We start from the raw sequence: 12,647 nt of genomic DNA on the forward strand, positions 1-12,647 counted from the left end.
AGACGGACAGAAGGAATTAAGAGAAGGGAATGAGTCCGCTTTAATATTTGCGCGCACGGATCTTGAAGCCAATTGGACGTACATGATGGACCCAAATTGTGCCAATTTTTGGTGAGTGATGATGAGGCTAGATTCTGGTTAGGCCAATTTAGTCATTTGAAAACGGGTTGGGTTGGGTAGGGTCGGTCTGGATCATGGTTCTCACGGTCTTCGGGTCCGGCGGGTCTACGAGTTAACTAGGGTCGGGTCTGGCGGGTCCTATTTGGGAGAGTTGGACCAAATCCATGCTAGACTCTTGATTCAAAATTGGCACGGGTCGGTCCGAGTGTGGGTCTGGTCTGGATCTATTTTTTTTTTAAGACAACAGCAAAATGTGCAGTTTCGGCTTCTGTTCCTGCTTGTTTCGGTCAGGAATAGAGGCCGAAAATGCACATTTTAGGTTGTTTTGGTTAGGTTTGGTTCGGGTCTGGTTAGGTCCTGGTCGGGGCTAGGCGGATCTCAAGTTTGGGCGGGGCAGGTTTGGGAGGATTTAGTGAAAAAAATTGGACCAAATCCTTGCTAGACCCGACCCTATGATTAATCCGGTCCAATCTGGAGGTCTAGCAAGAGTCGGTCCGGGTCGAATCCAGTCCCCGATTTGACCGGATCAGGTCTGGCCTGTGAGGGTTTTTACAATACACTAGGCCTATTTTGATGGGAGGCAATTTATACAGAACACTTTTCAATTTTTACAGAACACCTTTTTTAGATGGACCATTTTACCCTTCTTTTACCTTACGGAGTTGACAAAGGAGTCCAATATGAGCGTATCATGTTTGATTTTTGATTTCTTGTTGTCTTCTGTTCTCTTGCGACAGTCATTGTGTATCAAATTGTCTAGCAGGTCATTATGTAGAGTACTATAATTTGAATCAATTGTTGCATCTTTGCACTATAAAATATCCAAAAATTTTATTAATATCAAAAATGTTAATTAATTTCAAATTATACCCACTGTCTGGTATAATTTTCAAAACTAACCAAACCAGTCAAAATATTGCCGGTAATGAATCACCTTTCCGGTGAGTTTTTAACCGGTTCATTCACTTCTACAACCGGTTAAAGCCTCACCGTTTTTTTTACAAAACAGAAAATGTTACAACTTATTTATATTTTGTATTGTAATATTAGAAATGTTTAATATATTTCTTTAAAAATAGATGAAATACACTATAATTTGATTTATTAGAAAAACTATGACAAATAATCCGAATCAATATTTTTCAGCTCGGATTTTTTCTCTGCTATAAATTGTTATAATCTTGGACTTCAGATTAGTCAACTTCTCTTCCAATTTTAATTCTTCTCCATCTTTCAGCATCTTGGACTTCAGATTAATTAATGCGGGACAGTGGGTATAATTTGAAATTAATTAATATTTTCGATATTAATAAAATTTTGGATATTTTATAGTGCAAAGATGCAGCAATTGATTCAAATTATAGTAGTCTACAGAATGACCCGCTAGACAACTTGATACACGATGACTGTTGAAAGAGAACAGAAGACAAAAAGAAATCAAAATCAAACACGATACGCTCATACGCAGCGACTGGACTCCTTTGTCAACCCATTTATGTAATAGAAGGGTAAAATGGTCCATCCAAAAAAGGTGTTCTGTAAAAATTGAGAAGTGTTCTGTATAAATTGCCTCCCTATTTTGATGAGAGATTGATGTGCGTTTATTTGGTGGGTCCAAACTACTGCTTTTATACTACCACAAGAGTAGAACTAAGGTGTTCTAAGCTCACTGAGCCTTTTTGTAAGCTTAACTCAAAGATCAATTGGATTGACTTCAAATGATGCATCTAGTTAAAACCGATTTACTTCATGAGTGATACATTTACATGTGAAATTTAAAATTTTTCGAACTAATTTAGTATGAAGTCAAGCGGTAAAAAGAAGCAGATGATTTATAGGTTAATTTTAATGAGTTCATTTTTCATTATTTTTTAACAGCTTGACTTTATAGTTTATACTAAACTAGTTCGAAAAATTATAAATTTGACATGTAAATACATCACCTATGATGTAGAACTGTTTCAACGGTTTAGATGTGTTGTTTGAAACTAATCTGATAGATTTTTAAGTTAAGCTTACAAAAAAGCTTGGTGAACTTAAGAACACCCTAGTTTATATCAGTTCTCGTATCTTAGGGTGTTAATGGGCACGGTACAAGTTGGTGTAGGTATTTTTGTACCTATACACATTATGATAACGAAAAATATTTTTAATCTTACTTATTTTTTTGTTTACGGTACAAATCAGATAAACGAATAAAAAAATATCATTCACATCTCAATTTGTAATTTTGATAAAATAATTAAATAATAATAATAATAATAATAATAATAATGAATACAACTAATTTATATTATAAAAATTTGATAAAATATAAATTTTTATTGTATCATGTATTACCTTCTTACAATTATATATCTATATGTATAATTTTATTTTAAAAATTATCTTATAAGTATGAGATAATGAAAAAAATCGTTATCTTTGCTTGTACTTAATAAGCTAACGAAAAGCTTATTTTAGGATATATCTCCAGTATATATTGGGATGAAAATTTTCATAAATAGAAATATTTAGTAGAAATTATCTACGGACTTCCCCTAAACCAAAAAGAACAGTAGAATCGGAACAAATCAATCTGTCACGTGACACATCCAAGGCGGGCACGGGTCAATTCTGACCCGAAGTCGCGAAGAAGAAGATGGTTTTAATGTTGGCCCTGCCCGTGATCAGAATGAGTCGCTGACAGCTGGGCACCGCAGTGCTAGGTAGGGGTGAGTAAATTGCTCATAACTCGCGAGCCGCTCATAACTCGCTCATTAAATGTTCACTTAAACTCGCTCATTTATCAACTCGTTTAAACTCGCTCATTTAGGATTTGCTACATCTAATCCTTGCCACATTCAATCCCAAATAAATTTCTGCCACATCAACTTTGCCTTATTAAATCCTAGGATTTGCCACATCTAATCCTTGCCACATTCAATCCCAAATAAATTTCTGCCACATCAGCCTTGCCTTATTAAATCCTGTGTAATATTCATAATTTCTGTCACGATAGCTGTTAGATTTTTATTAGTGTTGTTAGTTTCTGTTGGATTATTCTATTTTTGTAATATGTTGATTGTTATCTATTGATGCTACTGTGAAAGTATTACACTTTGTTGGATGATACTATTAATTTTTATTATATTCTATTGTTGTTTGTAGGACGATAGCTGTGAAAGTATCATCGTTGAAGTATTGATATTGTTGATTTTTGTTGATTTTTTATTATATTTTATTTAAATGAATTATGACAATTTATTAAATTTTAATATTCATAACTCGTGAGCCCCTCATAACTCGCTTATTTCCGACTCGCTCATTTATCAACTCGCTTAAACTCGCTCATTTACTAAATGAGCGAGCATAAGCATACCCTAACTCGCTCATACTCGCTTATTAATCACCCCTAGTGCCAGGATAGGAGAGGGAGAGCGCTGAGAAGGAACTGGAGAGCACTGGAGGCGATCTCTTTTATGTCATCTCAGCCAGAGCCCCGAGACGCTGATTTGTCAAGGACATCAATAGAACCAAAGAAGATTTCTGTAGTTTCAATCTAAAGTGTTGTAAAAAAACGTTTCTTTAGATTGATTAAACAGCCAATTAGTCATTGGTGGTGACCAAACTGTTACGGATTTTTCCGACTAATCAGTAAATTATTTTTGATTAATTGCTTGACAGTACTCTATCCATCCAACAAGTACATACCGTTATTTACAACACTTGTTGCAATTAGACTATCATATTGTAATTTGTCCCTTTTGAGCTAAGATTTGGCCTAAGGTCGTGTATCCCCATTTTACTGTGCTAAGATTTGGCCTAACATAATAAGAACCTAAAATGGATAACATGCATCTAACCTAATTTAATGTGCATTTTCTTTTGTTATAGTTTCTAGTTTTAGACTCAGATTAAAAAGAAAAACAATTTTGTTTTCTAGAGTATCAATAAACAAAGAATAATTATCAACATATCAACAGAATTGCTCACAGTGTACCAAATCTAAAGGTTTTTAGTCATTTTTTAATATCATTTATATAAAAAAAAATCCTATAAAGTCCTAGAATATTTACGTATTTCATACGAAATAGAGCTGATGGAGACTAAGTTTTTGTTTAGCGAAGAACTGCCGGGTATCAGCTTGACACATTCAGAAAGCCTGTTGTAGTAATTGAGAAGCTGTGCCATGGCTGCCTTCAGTATCTCCATTCCACATAAGAGGTTGCTACATGAGGTGATTACCTCCTTGTGCATCACCTCCAGTGCCGTTTTCCATTTTACCGCAAAGTCTTTAACTACTGTCTCCACATTTGATAAGATCGGATGAGTTTTGTATGAAATTAGGTCTTCAGCTGAACAACAAATAGTGTAATTGCTCAACCTTTTGAAATTAAATCAGACATGTTTTGGGGTAAGATAAAGAGTTTGAGCACATACAAACATAGGATCTGACGAAATTGATTAGATCTCCAAAGTGATCCCTGAGCAACTCTTCCTGCATTAAAGGTAAAACAACATGATTTAATCTATTTTCATGCTTGTTTTAAAGAAGATTAAATTAAATTGAATTCAACAGTTTATTATTTTCCTACAGATCTGAGAAAAAGACAGATAGGTGAAAGGCTATGTAGAAGTCTACCACAAAAGAAATCATATTACACTCGAGCTTTTCTCCGAAGTACACGAGTTCTTCCCCTCCATTTTCTACACCAGCTTCCTATGTAATAAAATTAGGAAATTATTGTTTTTAGTAATTTATCACATATGCCCCTATAAAACAAGAAGTGTAAAGCATTCACTTCTAAAGCAGGGGCAAAATGGCTGGTTTTCTGATACCTTTAGTATTGTAGGAGACAGTTCACATCCTTTTTTTTATTTGAAGTAAATGTGTATCTCATCAAATTCAAAAATAAAGTTCATATATATCTGATTTTTCGTGTGTATACATTGTTCATTTGAGGTTCTGTAGTAATTAACATCTGTGTTTTCTATTAAGCAGGAGAGATAATAACCTTCAAAATTCCAATAATCATGTCATAGTTATTTAAAAGGAACAAGTTTTGCAACTTGAGCCTCCTAAACTTGATAGCCAATCTAACAAGTAGACCATCTAGAGCTAGTTGAAGCCTCTCCAAGTTTATTCCAAGCTTCACAAATTATACAAAGATTAAGGTACTTAACGAGATAAGAAAATAACAGCTATTTGCTAAAAGACAAGTTTAGTTCACTAAACGTGTCAGTTGTCAAAATAACCCCTAAATTTTTTTTCCCGACCCAAAACAAACCAACTCCTAACTGGTACATACAAACTTGAAATCCAGCACACAAATCCACTTTCATGTATGCTTACCTTGAATGATACAAAGAAATAAGGTTTTAGAGGGGCAAAATTGTCAACATTTGATACAAAGTACCTCCATCACATCAGTCTGAATGATGAGGTTATCTCCATACAAACATGTTGGGTAAATTTGTAAAAAAAGAAAAAAAAGAAAATCAAAATGATTTTGGATGTGATTAAGCTAACCTGGTTATCTCCATACTCACAATTAAGCTGCATAAGAGATGCTATTAGCTCAGCATAGCATCTTATAATGTAGTGGGGATGAATATCATTTTCCCATATAGTTTTCACATCAAAATTTCTTAAACTTTGAAGATGCATGTCAAGGACTGTTTTGAAATGTGGCCACAGACGTATAAAGATCTGATAGTCATGAATAAATCAAGTTAGTCTTCATTACGATGGTATAAACTATCAAAGTATACGCTTAGTTAAACAAGCTAGTCTATATATATATATTGAGATTATTATGGTACTATCATGGGTCCCTCTCACTCCCTTTTCTTTTTGATTTTTCTTCTTTACAAAAACTTCTAAATTAATCATAATACCAGTAATCATATGCTATCAAAAGCTGTTCAAATGAAAATTACTACAAACCTTGTCAAAATATGACTCAAGACAAGGGATCCTTCTGTTACATAATTTCACCTGAATGTGAAAAAAAGAAGAACCAGATATTATTGCTGTAAAAGACAACAACTAAAATATAATTAGAGTTGAGGAAATGTGTGATTGCTTCACTACCTGGTGATTTCTTGTTATGCAAATCATAAGCATCAAACATATAGCATCATAGCAATTAGGAAGAACATGATCTAAGTGTTCATTTATAATGGAAAACGAACCTGAAAATAATAAAATACAATTAATTAACAAAACACATATGTACTATAGTTTCAAATAGATGCACCGAAGTTGATGCTCTGGAAATACATACCAGAAAATACTTCATAAAATAGGGGACCGTCTTCAAAAAAGGCCTCAACAAAGAGGTACCTAAAATATGGAACTTTTATAACATTAAACCATGGTAGTCCTATGAAACAAAATTAAATAATTGAATTGAAGGGATAGTATAGTTTATACTCTGAGCTAGCTGTATCCATCATTAGCTTGTACAAGCTCCTAAAAAGAGCCTCATAAGGGTACTTAAGGGAATTTGCCTCAGATATATCTGGAATCAGTGTTGGCTGATCAATTTTCTACAAAGAAGGAAACAAATAATCAAATAGTCTATCATGTGAATGCTTTGCCAAAAGTGTTCAACTATTTTAATTGAAATGGACAATGATAATATTAGTTATATCGAGTGAGGCAATGGTGCTATGGATCCAAATCACTATTTTTAAAGTTTAAATTGTCAATCCGAACCGCTCAACATGATATCCATATGAAAATGTACTTGGAGACAAATTTTGACATTTAATTTTTCAATTAACTTTTAGATAGGTAGAAAATGATTACTTTCTGATTATCAAGAATCTTTGATCAACTGATTTCTATCTAAACAAATAGTAAAAAACTTTTAAAGAAATATTATATTTGGTCTCCAAGTACATTTTCATATGAAGATCATGTTAAGTGGTTTTGGATCGACTGCTTAGACTTTGAATACGAAGATGTGAATTCAGAGCACAGGCCATTCTGTAATATGCATATCACTGTAGCCTCACTCTAGTAATATCATATAATTAATTAAAATCCTTAATTGAGAACTTCAATTCCAACTCAATATACATAGTATACTCTTTTATAGAAGTCTTCTACAGCAAGAGGGAGGCCTACGATTATAAAATGTATCGACACTAAAGATTTAATCTAAGGTTTGGATAAAGTACAGTATTAATTTTGAAAATAATTGATTTCAAAGATTTGTCCCTTTCAAAAAGCCTCTCAAAAATCAACTAATTAAGATAAACAATGAGATCTAATTAACCTTTAAAATGTCTAGTCTATCCCCCAAGGAAAAAATAGAAGACCGGCTTTTCAACTGCTCATTCGTTTTCAGAGAAAAATAGTTGCTTCTGGTGTCAAAATTGCAAAAATCACTTGATGTGGCTATCTGCAGTTGCAACCTCTCCAGTGCTTTAATATAAACACTAAAGTGTGTCCGTAACACCTGCTTGGCAGAGTAACAACAAAATCAAACAAGGAAAAATGAATTATAAAATGAACATTTAAAAGAGCAGCGGTCTTCCTTGTTCATAGTGTCAACATAGCTTTTACAAACATTTTTGTATGTCTCCGTGTCATGTTCCTTGAGGAAAGTAATTATATACCTGCAAAAGTATATCTCCACTGAGGTCAACTGTAAACTACTAGCAAACGAAATAAAGTAAATGCATGCCTAAAGAGAAGAAAAGTGTGAAATGATAGACTCACTTATATTTTAAAAGAACATTTTCTTGCATGATCTGGATATTTGTATTGGGATTTGTCAGGTCATTAAACATCTCTATTATAAACTGAGAAGCCTTCAAAAAGAGAGAACATAAACAACCCCAAATCAGTAATTCCCTAGTCCTTAGCAATTGACTAGGTTGAATTTAGTGGGAATGGAGACATCTTTTTTCCTTCAGATATTAAATTTTTTTTAAAAACGATTCGAAATAACGTTGACATGGAAAACAATTAAAAAAGAGTTATCTGCAGAAAGTTATCAAATATGTATATTTTGGCTTTAGTATAAATGGATGTGTTATTTGTATAATATAAGTGAATAGTATAAATTTATTTGTGCATATCACTCAGTTAGGGTCTAGATGTAACACCCAACTCGGCCCGTCTCAGGTCAGTCAGATCTTTTAAAAACCAACATCCCTTACAGAAAATTTATTTAACCTCGTTGAACCTATGATTTATTCACCAAACAAGCCAAGGAACCCAAAAATGCGCTAAAAGATGGTCAACTGGTACAGGATCATACTGATAGAATAACCAGTCAATTGGTATTTATTATTGAAATAAGTAAAAAACAACAAATATAGAAAGTTAATAAAAGATGATAGAAATACACCTTTTCTACAGCCTTTTGTTTGAGCCTTTCAAGCTCTGGTTTAACTTCTTTCAGAGCCATCGAGGAATTAATCATCAAATCAACCTCAACAAATTTCAATTTTTTACTCAATACCTCCAGATTTTTCAAGTATTCTTCATTTACCTATCAACCAAAATTGGATTGCCAAATTAATCAAGAAGAACCAGTTCATATCTTAAAAAATAAGTTAAATCATTACGGAAACTCTGCATACACCTTTGCAAATGGCCGAAATATATGTATCCACAAAACAGGAAATGTTATGCAGAAAGTCCACAAAAGGTACGAATATAATGTCCCACATGCAAAATATGACAAATAAACCTCTACAACCTTCACCATGTACATTAACAAGATGACCAAACAACTGCTTATCTAAAAACATGAAAAGAAAAATATGTCATCGTGCTAAGGTTGTTTTTGAGGAGCAAATGAGATTCTTTTTGTTTTATACTGGTCAACATGATATATCTTGATCATCTGTAAAGGCATATGCTGTATAACAGAAGTTGCTTCTAAGTTCTAACTAAAGTACCTTACGCAAGTAAGCACTGACATGTTGCTTTTGACCAAATAAACAAAGTATTCAAACCTGGTACAGATACCTCCTATAAACTGTACCTCTCCATCAATAATGGTGTCGACCATTCTCGGAGAAGCTATTATATCTTCTATAAATTTTGCTAATTTTGCCTCTAAAAGCTGAAAACGAACACAATTCAAATCAAATAAAAAACCCCACAAAGAGGCAAGCTGTAAAAAATTGTTTAACAGCAGGAGGTCATTTAATGGTTTAATCAATTAAATCGTTGTTTAATTGTTATTAAACGGGAAGATGTCTTTAGAGAATTTTTACGCCGGAGTGTCCAAAAACTGTTTAATAGGTTTAATTGCAAGTTTAATAGAGTTTTTTAAAAGCTTGCAAAGAGTATATCAATTGAGACACAACAAGTTAATTACATGTGTGTCTGGTTCCTGGTTTCAATTAGTCAAAAGCTTTGCATTGGCTGGAATTCAATATTTCACAAATATCTTAGGTTAAAACTTTAAAAATATTTGAAAACGACCGCTGTACTGATTACCTTTCGATTTCTTAGCTTCATCCCCATAGCTGTTGATTCCTCCCTTAGATTTGTAATTTCTGAACTCAACAATCCAATCTGTGCCTGTTAAAGGAGTTAGCTTATAATTAGAGTAGTCCATTCATGGTTTAATTTTTCCATGTAATCCCATTCAGAACTTCCGACTCATAGAAACAACTTTGCAATTTTCTACAGATTACAAAAACTAATACTGAAAAGCTTACCAATGATACAAGAAACCCTGCAAAAAACTGCAAAAAATTCACAAGTTCTACAATATAGAAATCAAATTATAAGCCAGGCAGCTATTATAGAAGTAATCACACAAAGAATATTTTCCCTAAATACTTGTTTCAAAAATTAGAGCAAACATTTTTCAGACAACAACCAAACTTTTCTGAGATACATTAAAAAAAGCAGCAAAGCTTCCCTTCACTGTGATAGAAATGGCATGCTCCGTTAAATGTTAACCATAGGCCTCCTAAGCATTATTTTTATAAATTCAAACTGAGTTCATCAAATAAAGGGGTGTGTGTGTGTCGGTTTCTAAGTTTGTATGTACTTATTACAGATCAAAGGTAACTCATTATTTACCTCAAAACTGCTTAAGATAGATGCTATTTCAGTGAAAACAAGATCACAGTCTTCAATTTTCGCATGCAATAGAAGAAAGTTGTCATTCTCTCCAATATAATCCTACCATAAAAAAAAGACGCATAATTTGCCAAAAAAATAAAAATCCCAAATATCCATTAATTCAGTAAATTAATGCCTAAATTTCAGCTTTTGCGAAATGCAACGTCTTTATTGGAAAAATCAAAACATCCATATACTGACATACTTTTGGGCTATCTACAAATGCCTAGAAAACTATATAGCCACCATTTGCTTTTAATTTGACAACAAGAGGATCTTTTGCAAATTTCTAAAAAAAAAGGAAAGTTAATTGAGTGTTACAAGACAAAAGAATAGAGAAGTGAACTAAAAGAAAAATAAAAAAATATAATATTTTCTCATACCTTAATGAAATTCTGTTCATTTTGGCGCAAACTGTTCTCCACTCCTCTTATGTACTCCTTTTGTTTTATACCAGTGGCTAAAATATATGCCACTTCCTAAAGCATGAGCAAGAGAAATACTATCAAATTGATAAAAAATAACAATAATATATATTTAAAAAAATAATAATAATAATAATAAAACCAGTTGAGTGAGGCTATGGTATGCAGAGCACAGATTAGTCCATACTATGAAAATATACTTGCAGACTAAATTTTACATTTTAAATTTTTTTTACTATTTTTCTAGATAGGTAACAAATCAGTACTTTTAAATGGTGTAGAATTTTTAGATCAAGTGATTTTCTACCTAGCAAAAAAATAGTGAAAAATTATAAAAAATGTAAAATTGAGATGATGTTGAATGGTTCAAATCAACTGTTTGAACTTTGAAAATAGAGATATTGATCCATAGTATGGACCATAGTAACATGGTACGTGTATTATTCGCGTATAATTCGGTTTTTTTTTGACATTTCCAAGCCGAACACCGAATAAAACACAAAAAAATGTATCATACGTTTTATTCGCGAATAAAACACGAATCACGAATTATTCGCAAAAAAACGCGATTTTTTTTTTAAGGGGGTGGGGGAGGTTGGGTGTCTTTTTTTTGGCTTCCTTGTGGTACCAAATCATTCCCAAATTATTCTCTAATCATGAATTTTTAACCCCGCTGAATCGAACCCGAACCCGAACTATTCATTTATCACTATGGTACGGACCAATATGCTGCATAGTACCATGGCCTCACTCAAACCAGTTCTACAAAGTATAAACTATGGGTATATCAAACTAAACTCACATATTCATTCTCTCCTCCATTTAATTCTTCATCCAGTCCATCAAGGGATAGATCATCGCTACAAAGGAAAAGTATAAAATTTCAAACGCTTTGATACAATTCTCAAAGTTTTGAAGAAATACCACACGATGTATTACAGATTTAACCTGGCAAAATCGTCGCCAGAATCAGAATCTGCACCAAAAAACTCTTCAAATCTCGTTCTCGTAATGGAATGCATCTTGTGATTACGAAAATAAAATTAATGAATTCAGGAAGCGAAAGAAAACGGTGCTTCGCTTAATCAAAAACGTTTAAGAGCTTTTGCCACTTGAATTTGAAATACCCAAAAAAAATTATACCTAATTAAAGAGGCATGCGATTTGGCCTCTCCACCGTCCACGTAGGATTCAATTAGCTCGTGCAAAATTTGGTTCATTTCTTCTTAGCCCAGTGAGCGCGAGTGAACGCGAGCCGCTGATGTTATTTAGCGGGTAAATTTCTTCGAAAATCGATTGACTTCGTCTCGTATTAGAAAGGAAGAATTTTCCGAACGCGTAACGTCTGCATTAACTCAAAAGAGAATCTTTTGAGTTTAATGCATGTCGACTGTCTGATCAAGATCGGAGCCCTTTAATATTAGTGCGGATCTCAATCGGACGGTCCATATATATTAACGCACGTTGAGTTAATGCAGAGACTATGAATTCGAATTTCCCGTGAACCCTCCGAAACTTTTAATATTACTTATTTCCTCCTCAATTTTTTTTATAATATCATATCTGTCCTTTAAAATTATAAAACTCACTTATTTATCCACTCTTAACTCTACAATATGTAAATAGTAGTATTTGTGACTTTAAAATTCAGTTGAAGACTATTATAACCTTCTACCCTTTTCTTTATCATTCTTTCTCATATACTTTTGTTCCGTCTGATGTAGTCAAATTTTCTTCTCTGACGACATTAAATGTTATATCGGATCCGTCATACATCCATTAATCAAAATTGAATCTGATAATCGGACGCCTGGGCTGCACTGGACATCAAAAGCTTGTAACTAATTGCTTAATTGGCATCGTGCGAAATATAACCTTTCCAACAAGATATGGAACCATCTTGGATTCAATAAGTATTATATTGAGATCAAATATTCAAAACAAGATTTATATCAAAATATTATATAGAATTTATTTTCCTGTTCGAAGGTGATAAATTCCAAACAGGGAAAAAA

General features: G+C 33.0%; 1 protein-coding gene across 4 annotated transcripts; it reads right to left on the minus strand.

Moving 5' to 3' along the window:
- Positions 1-4,016: 4,016 nt before the first annotated feature.
- Positions 4,017-11,945, minus strand: LOC144557575 (vacuolar protein sorting-associated protein 52 A-like). 4 transcript variants are annotated; one of them, XM_078306164.1, is made up of 18 exons: positions 11,776-11,945; positions 11,581-11,654; positions 11,435-11,492; positions 10,591-10,686; positions 10,166-10,267; positions 9,572-9,655; positions 9,111-9,191; positions 8,469-8,612; positions 7,389-7,571; positions 6,539-6,654; positions 6,390-6,448; positions 6,197-6,297; positions 6,050-6,100; positions 5,633-5,812; positions 5,118-5,252; positions 4,745-4,822; positions 4,543-4,600; positions 4,017-4,403 (listed from the first exon to the last, which is right to left on the minus strand). In XM_078306164.1, the coding sequence occupies exons 2-18, from the start codon at positions 11,652-11,654 to the stop codon at positions 4,156-4,158; spliced, it is 1,848 nt and encodes a 615-aa protein (XP_078162290.1). In that variant the 5' UTR covers positions 11,776-11,945; the 3' UTR covers positions 4,017-4,155. The 4 variants fall into 4 exon arrangements, with proteins under 4 accessions (XP_078162290.1, XP_078162289.1, XP_078162291.1 ...); XM_078306163.1 differs by having other exon boundaries at positions 4,017-4,457; XM_078306166.1 differs by having other exon boundaries at positions 4,319-4,457; positions 4,698-4,822.
- Positions 11,946-12,647: the final 702 nt, after the last annotated feature.

Source organism: Carex rostrata, chromosome 7 (assembly GCF_964058835.1).
Source record: "Carex rostrata chromosome 7, lpCarRost1.2, whole genome shotgun sequence".
Taxonomy (NCBI): Eukaryota; Viridiplantae; Streptophyta; class Magnoliopsida; order Poales; family Cyperaceae; genus Carex; species Carex rostrata.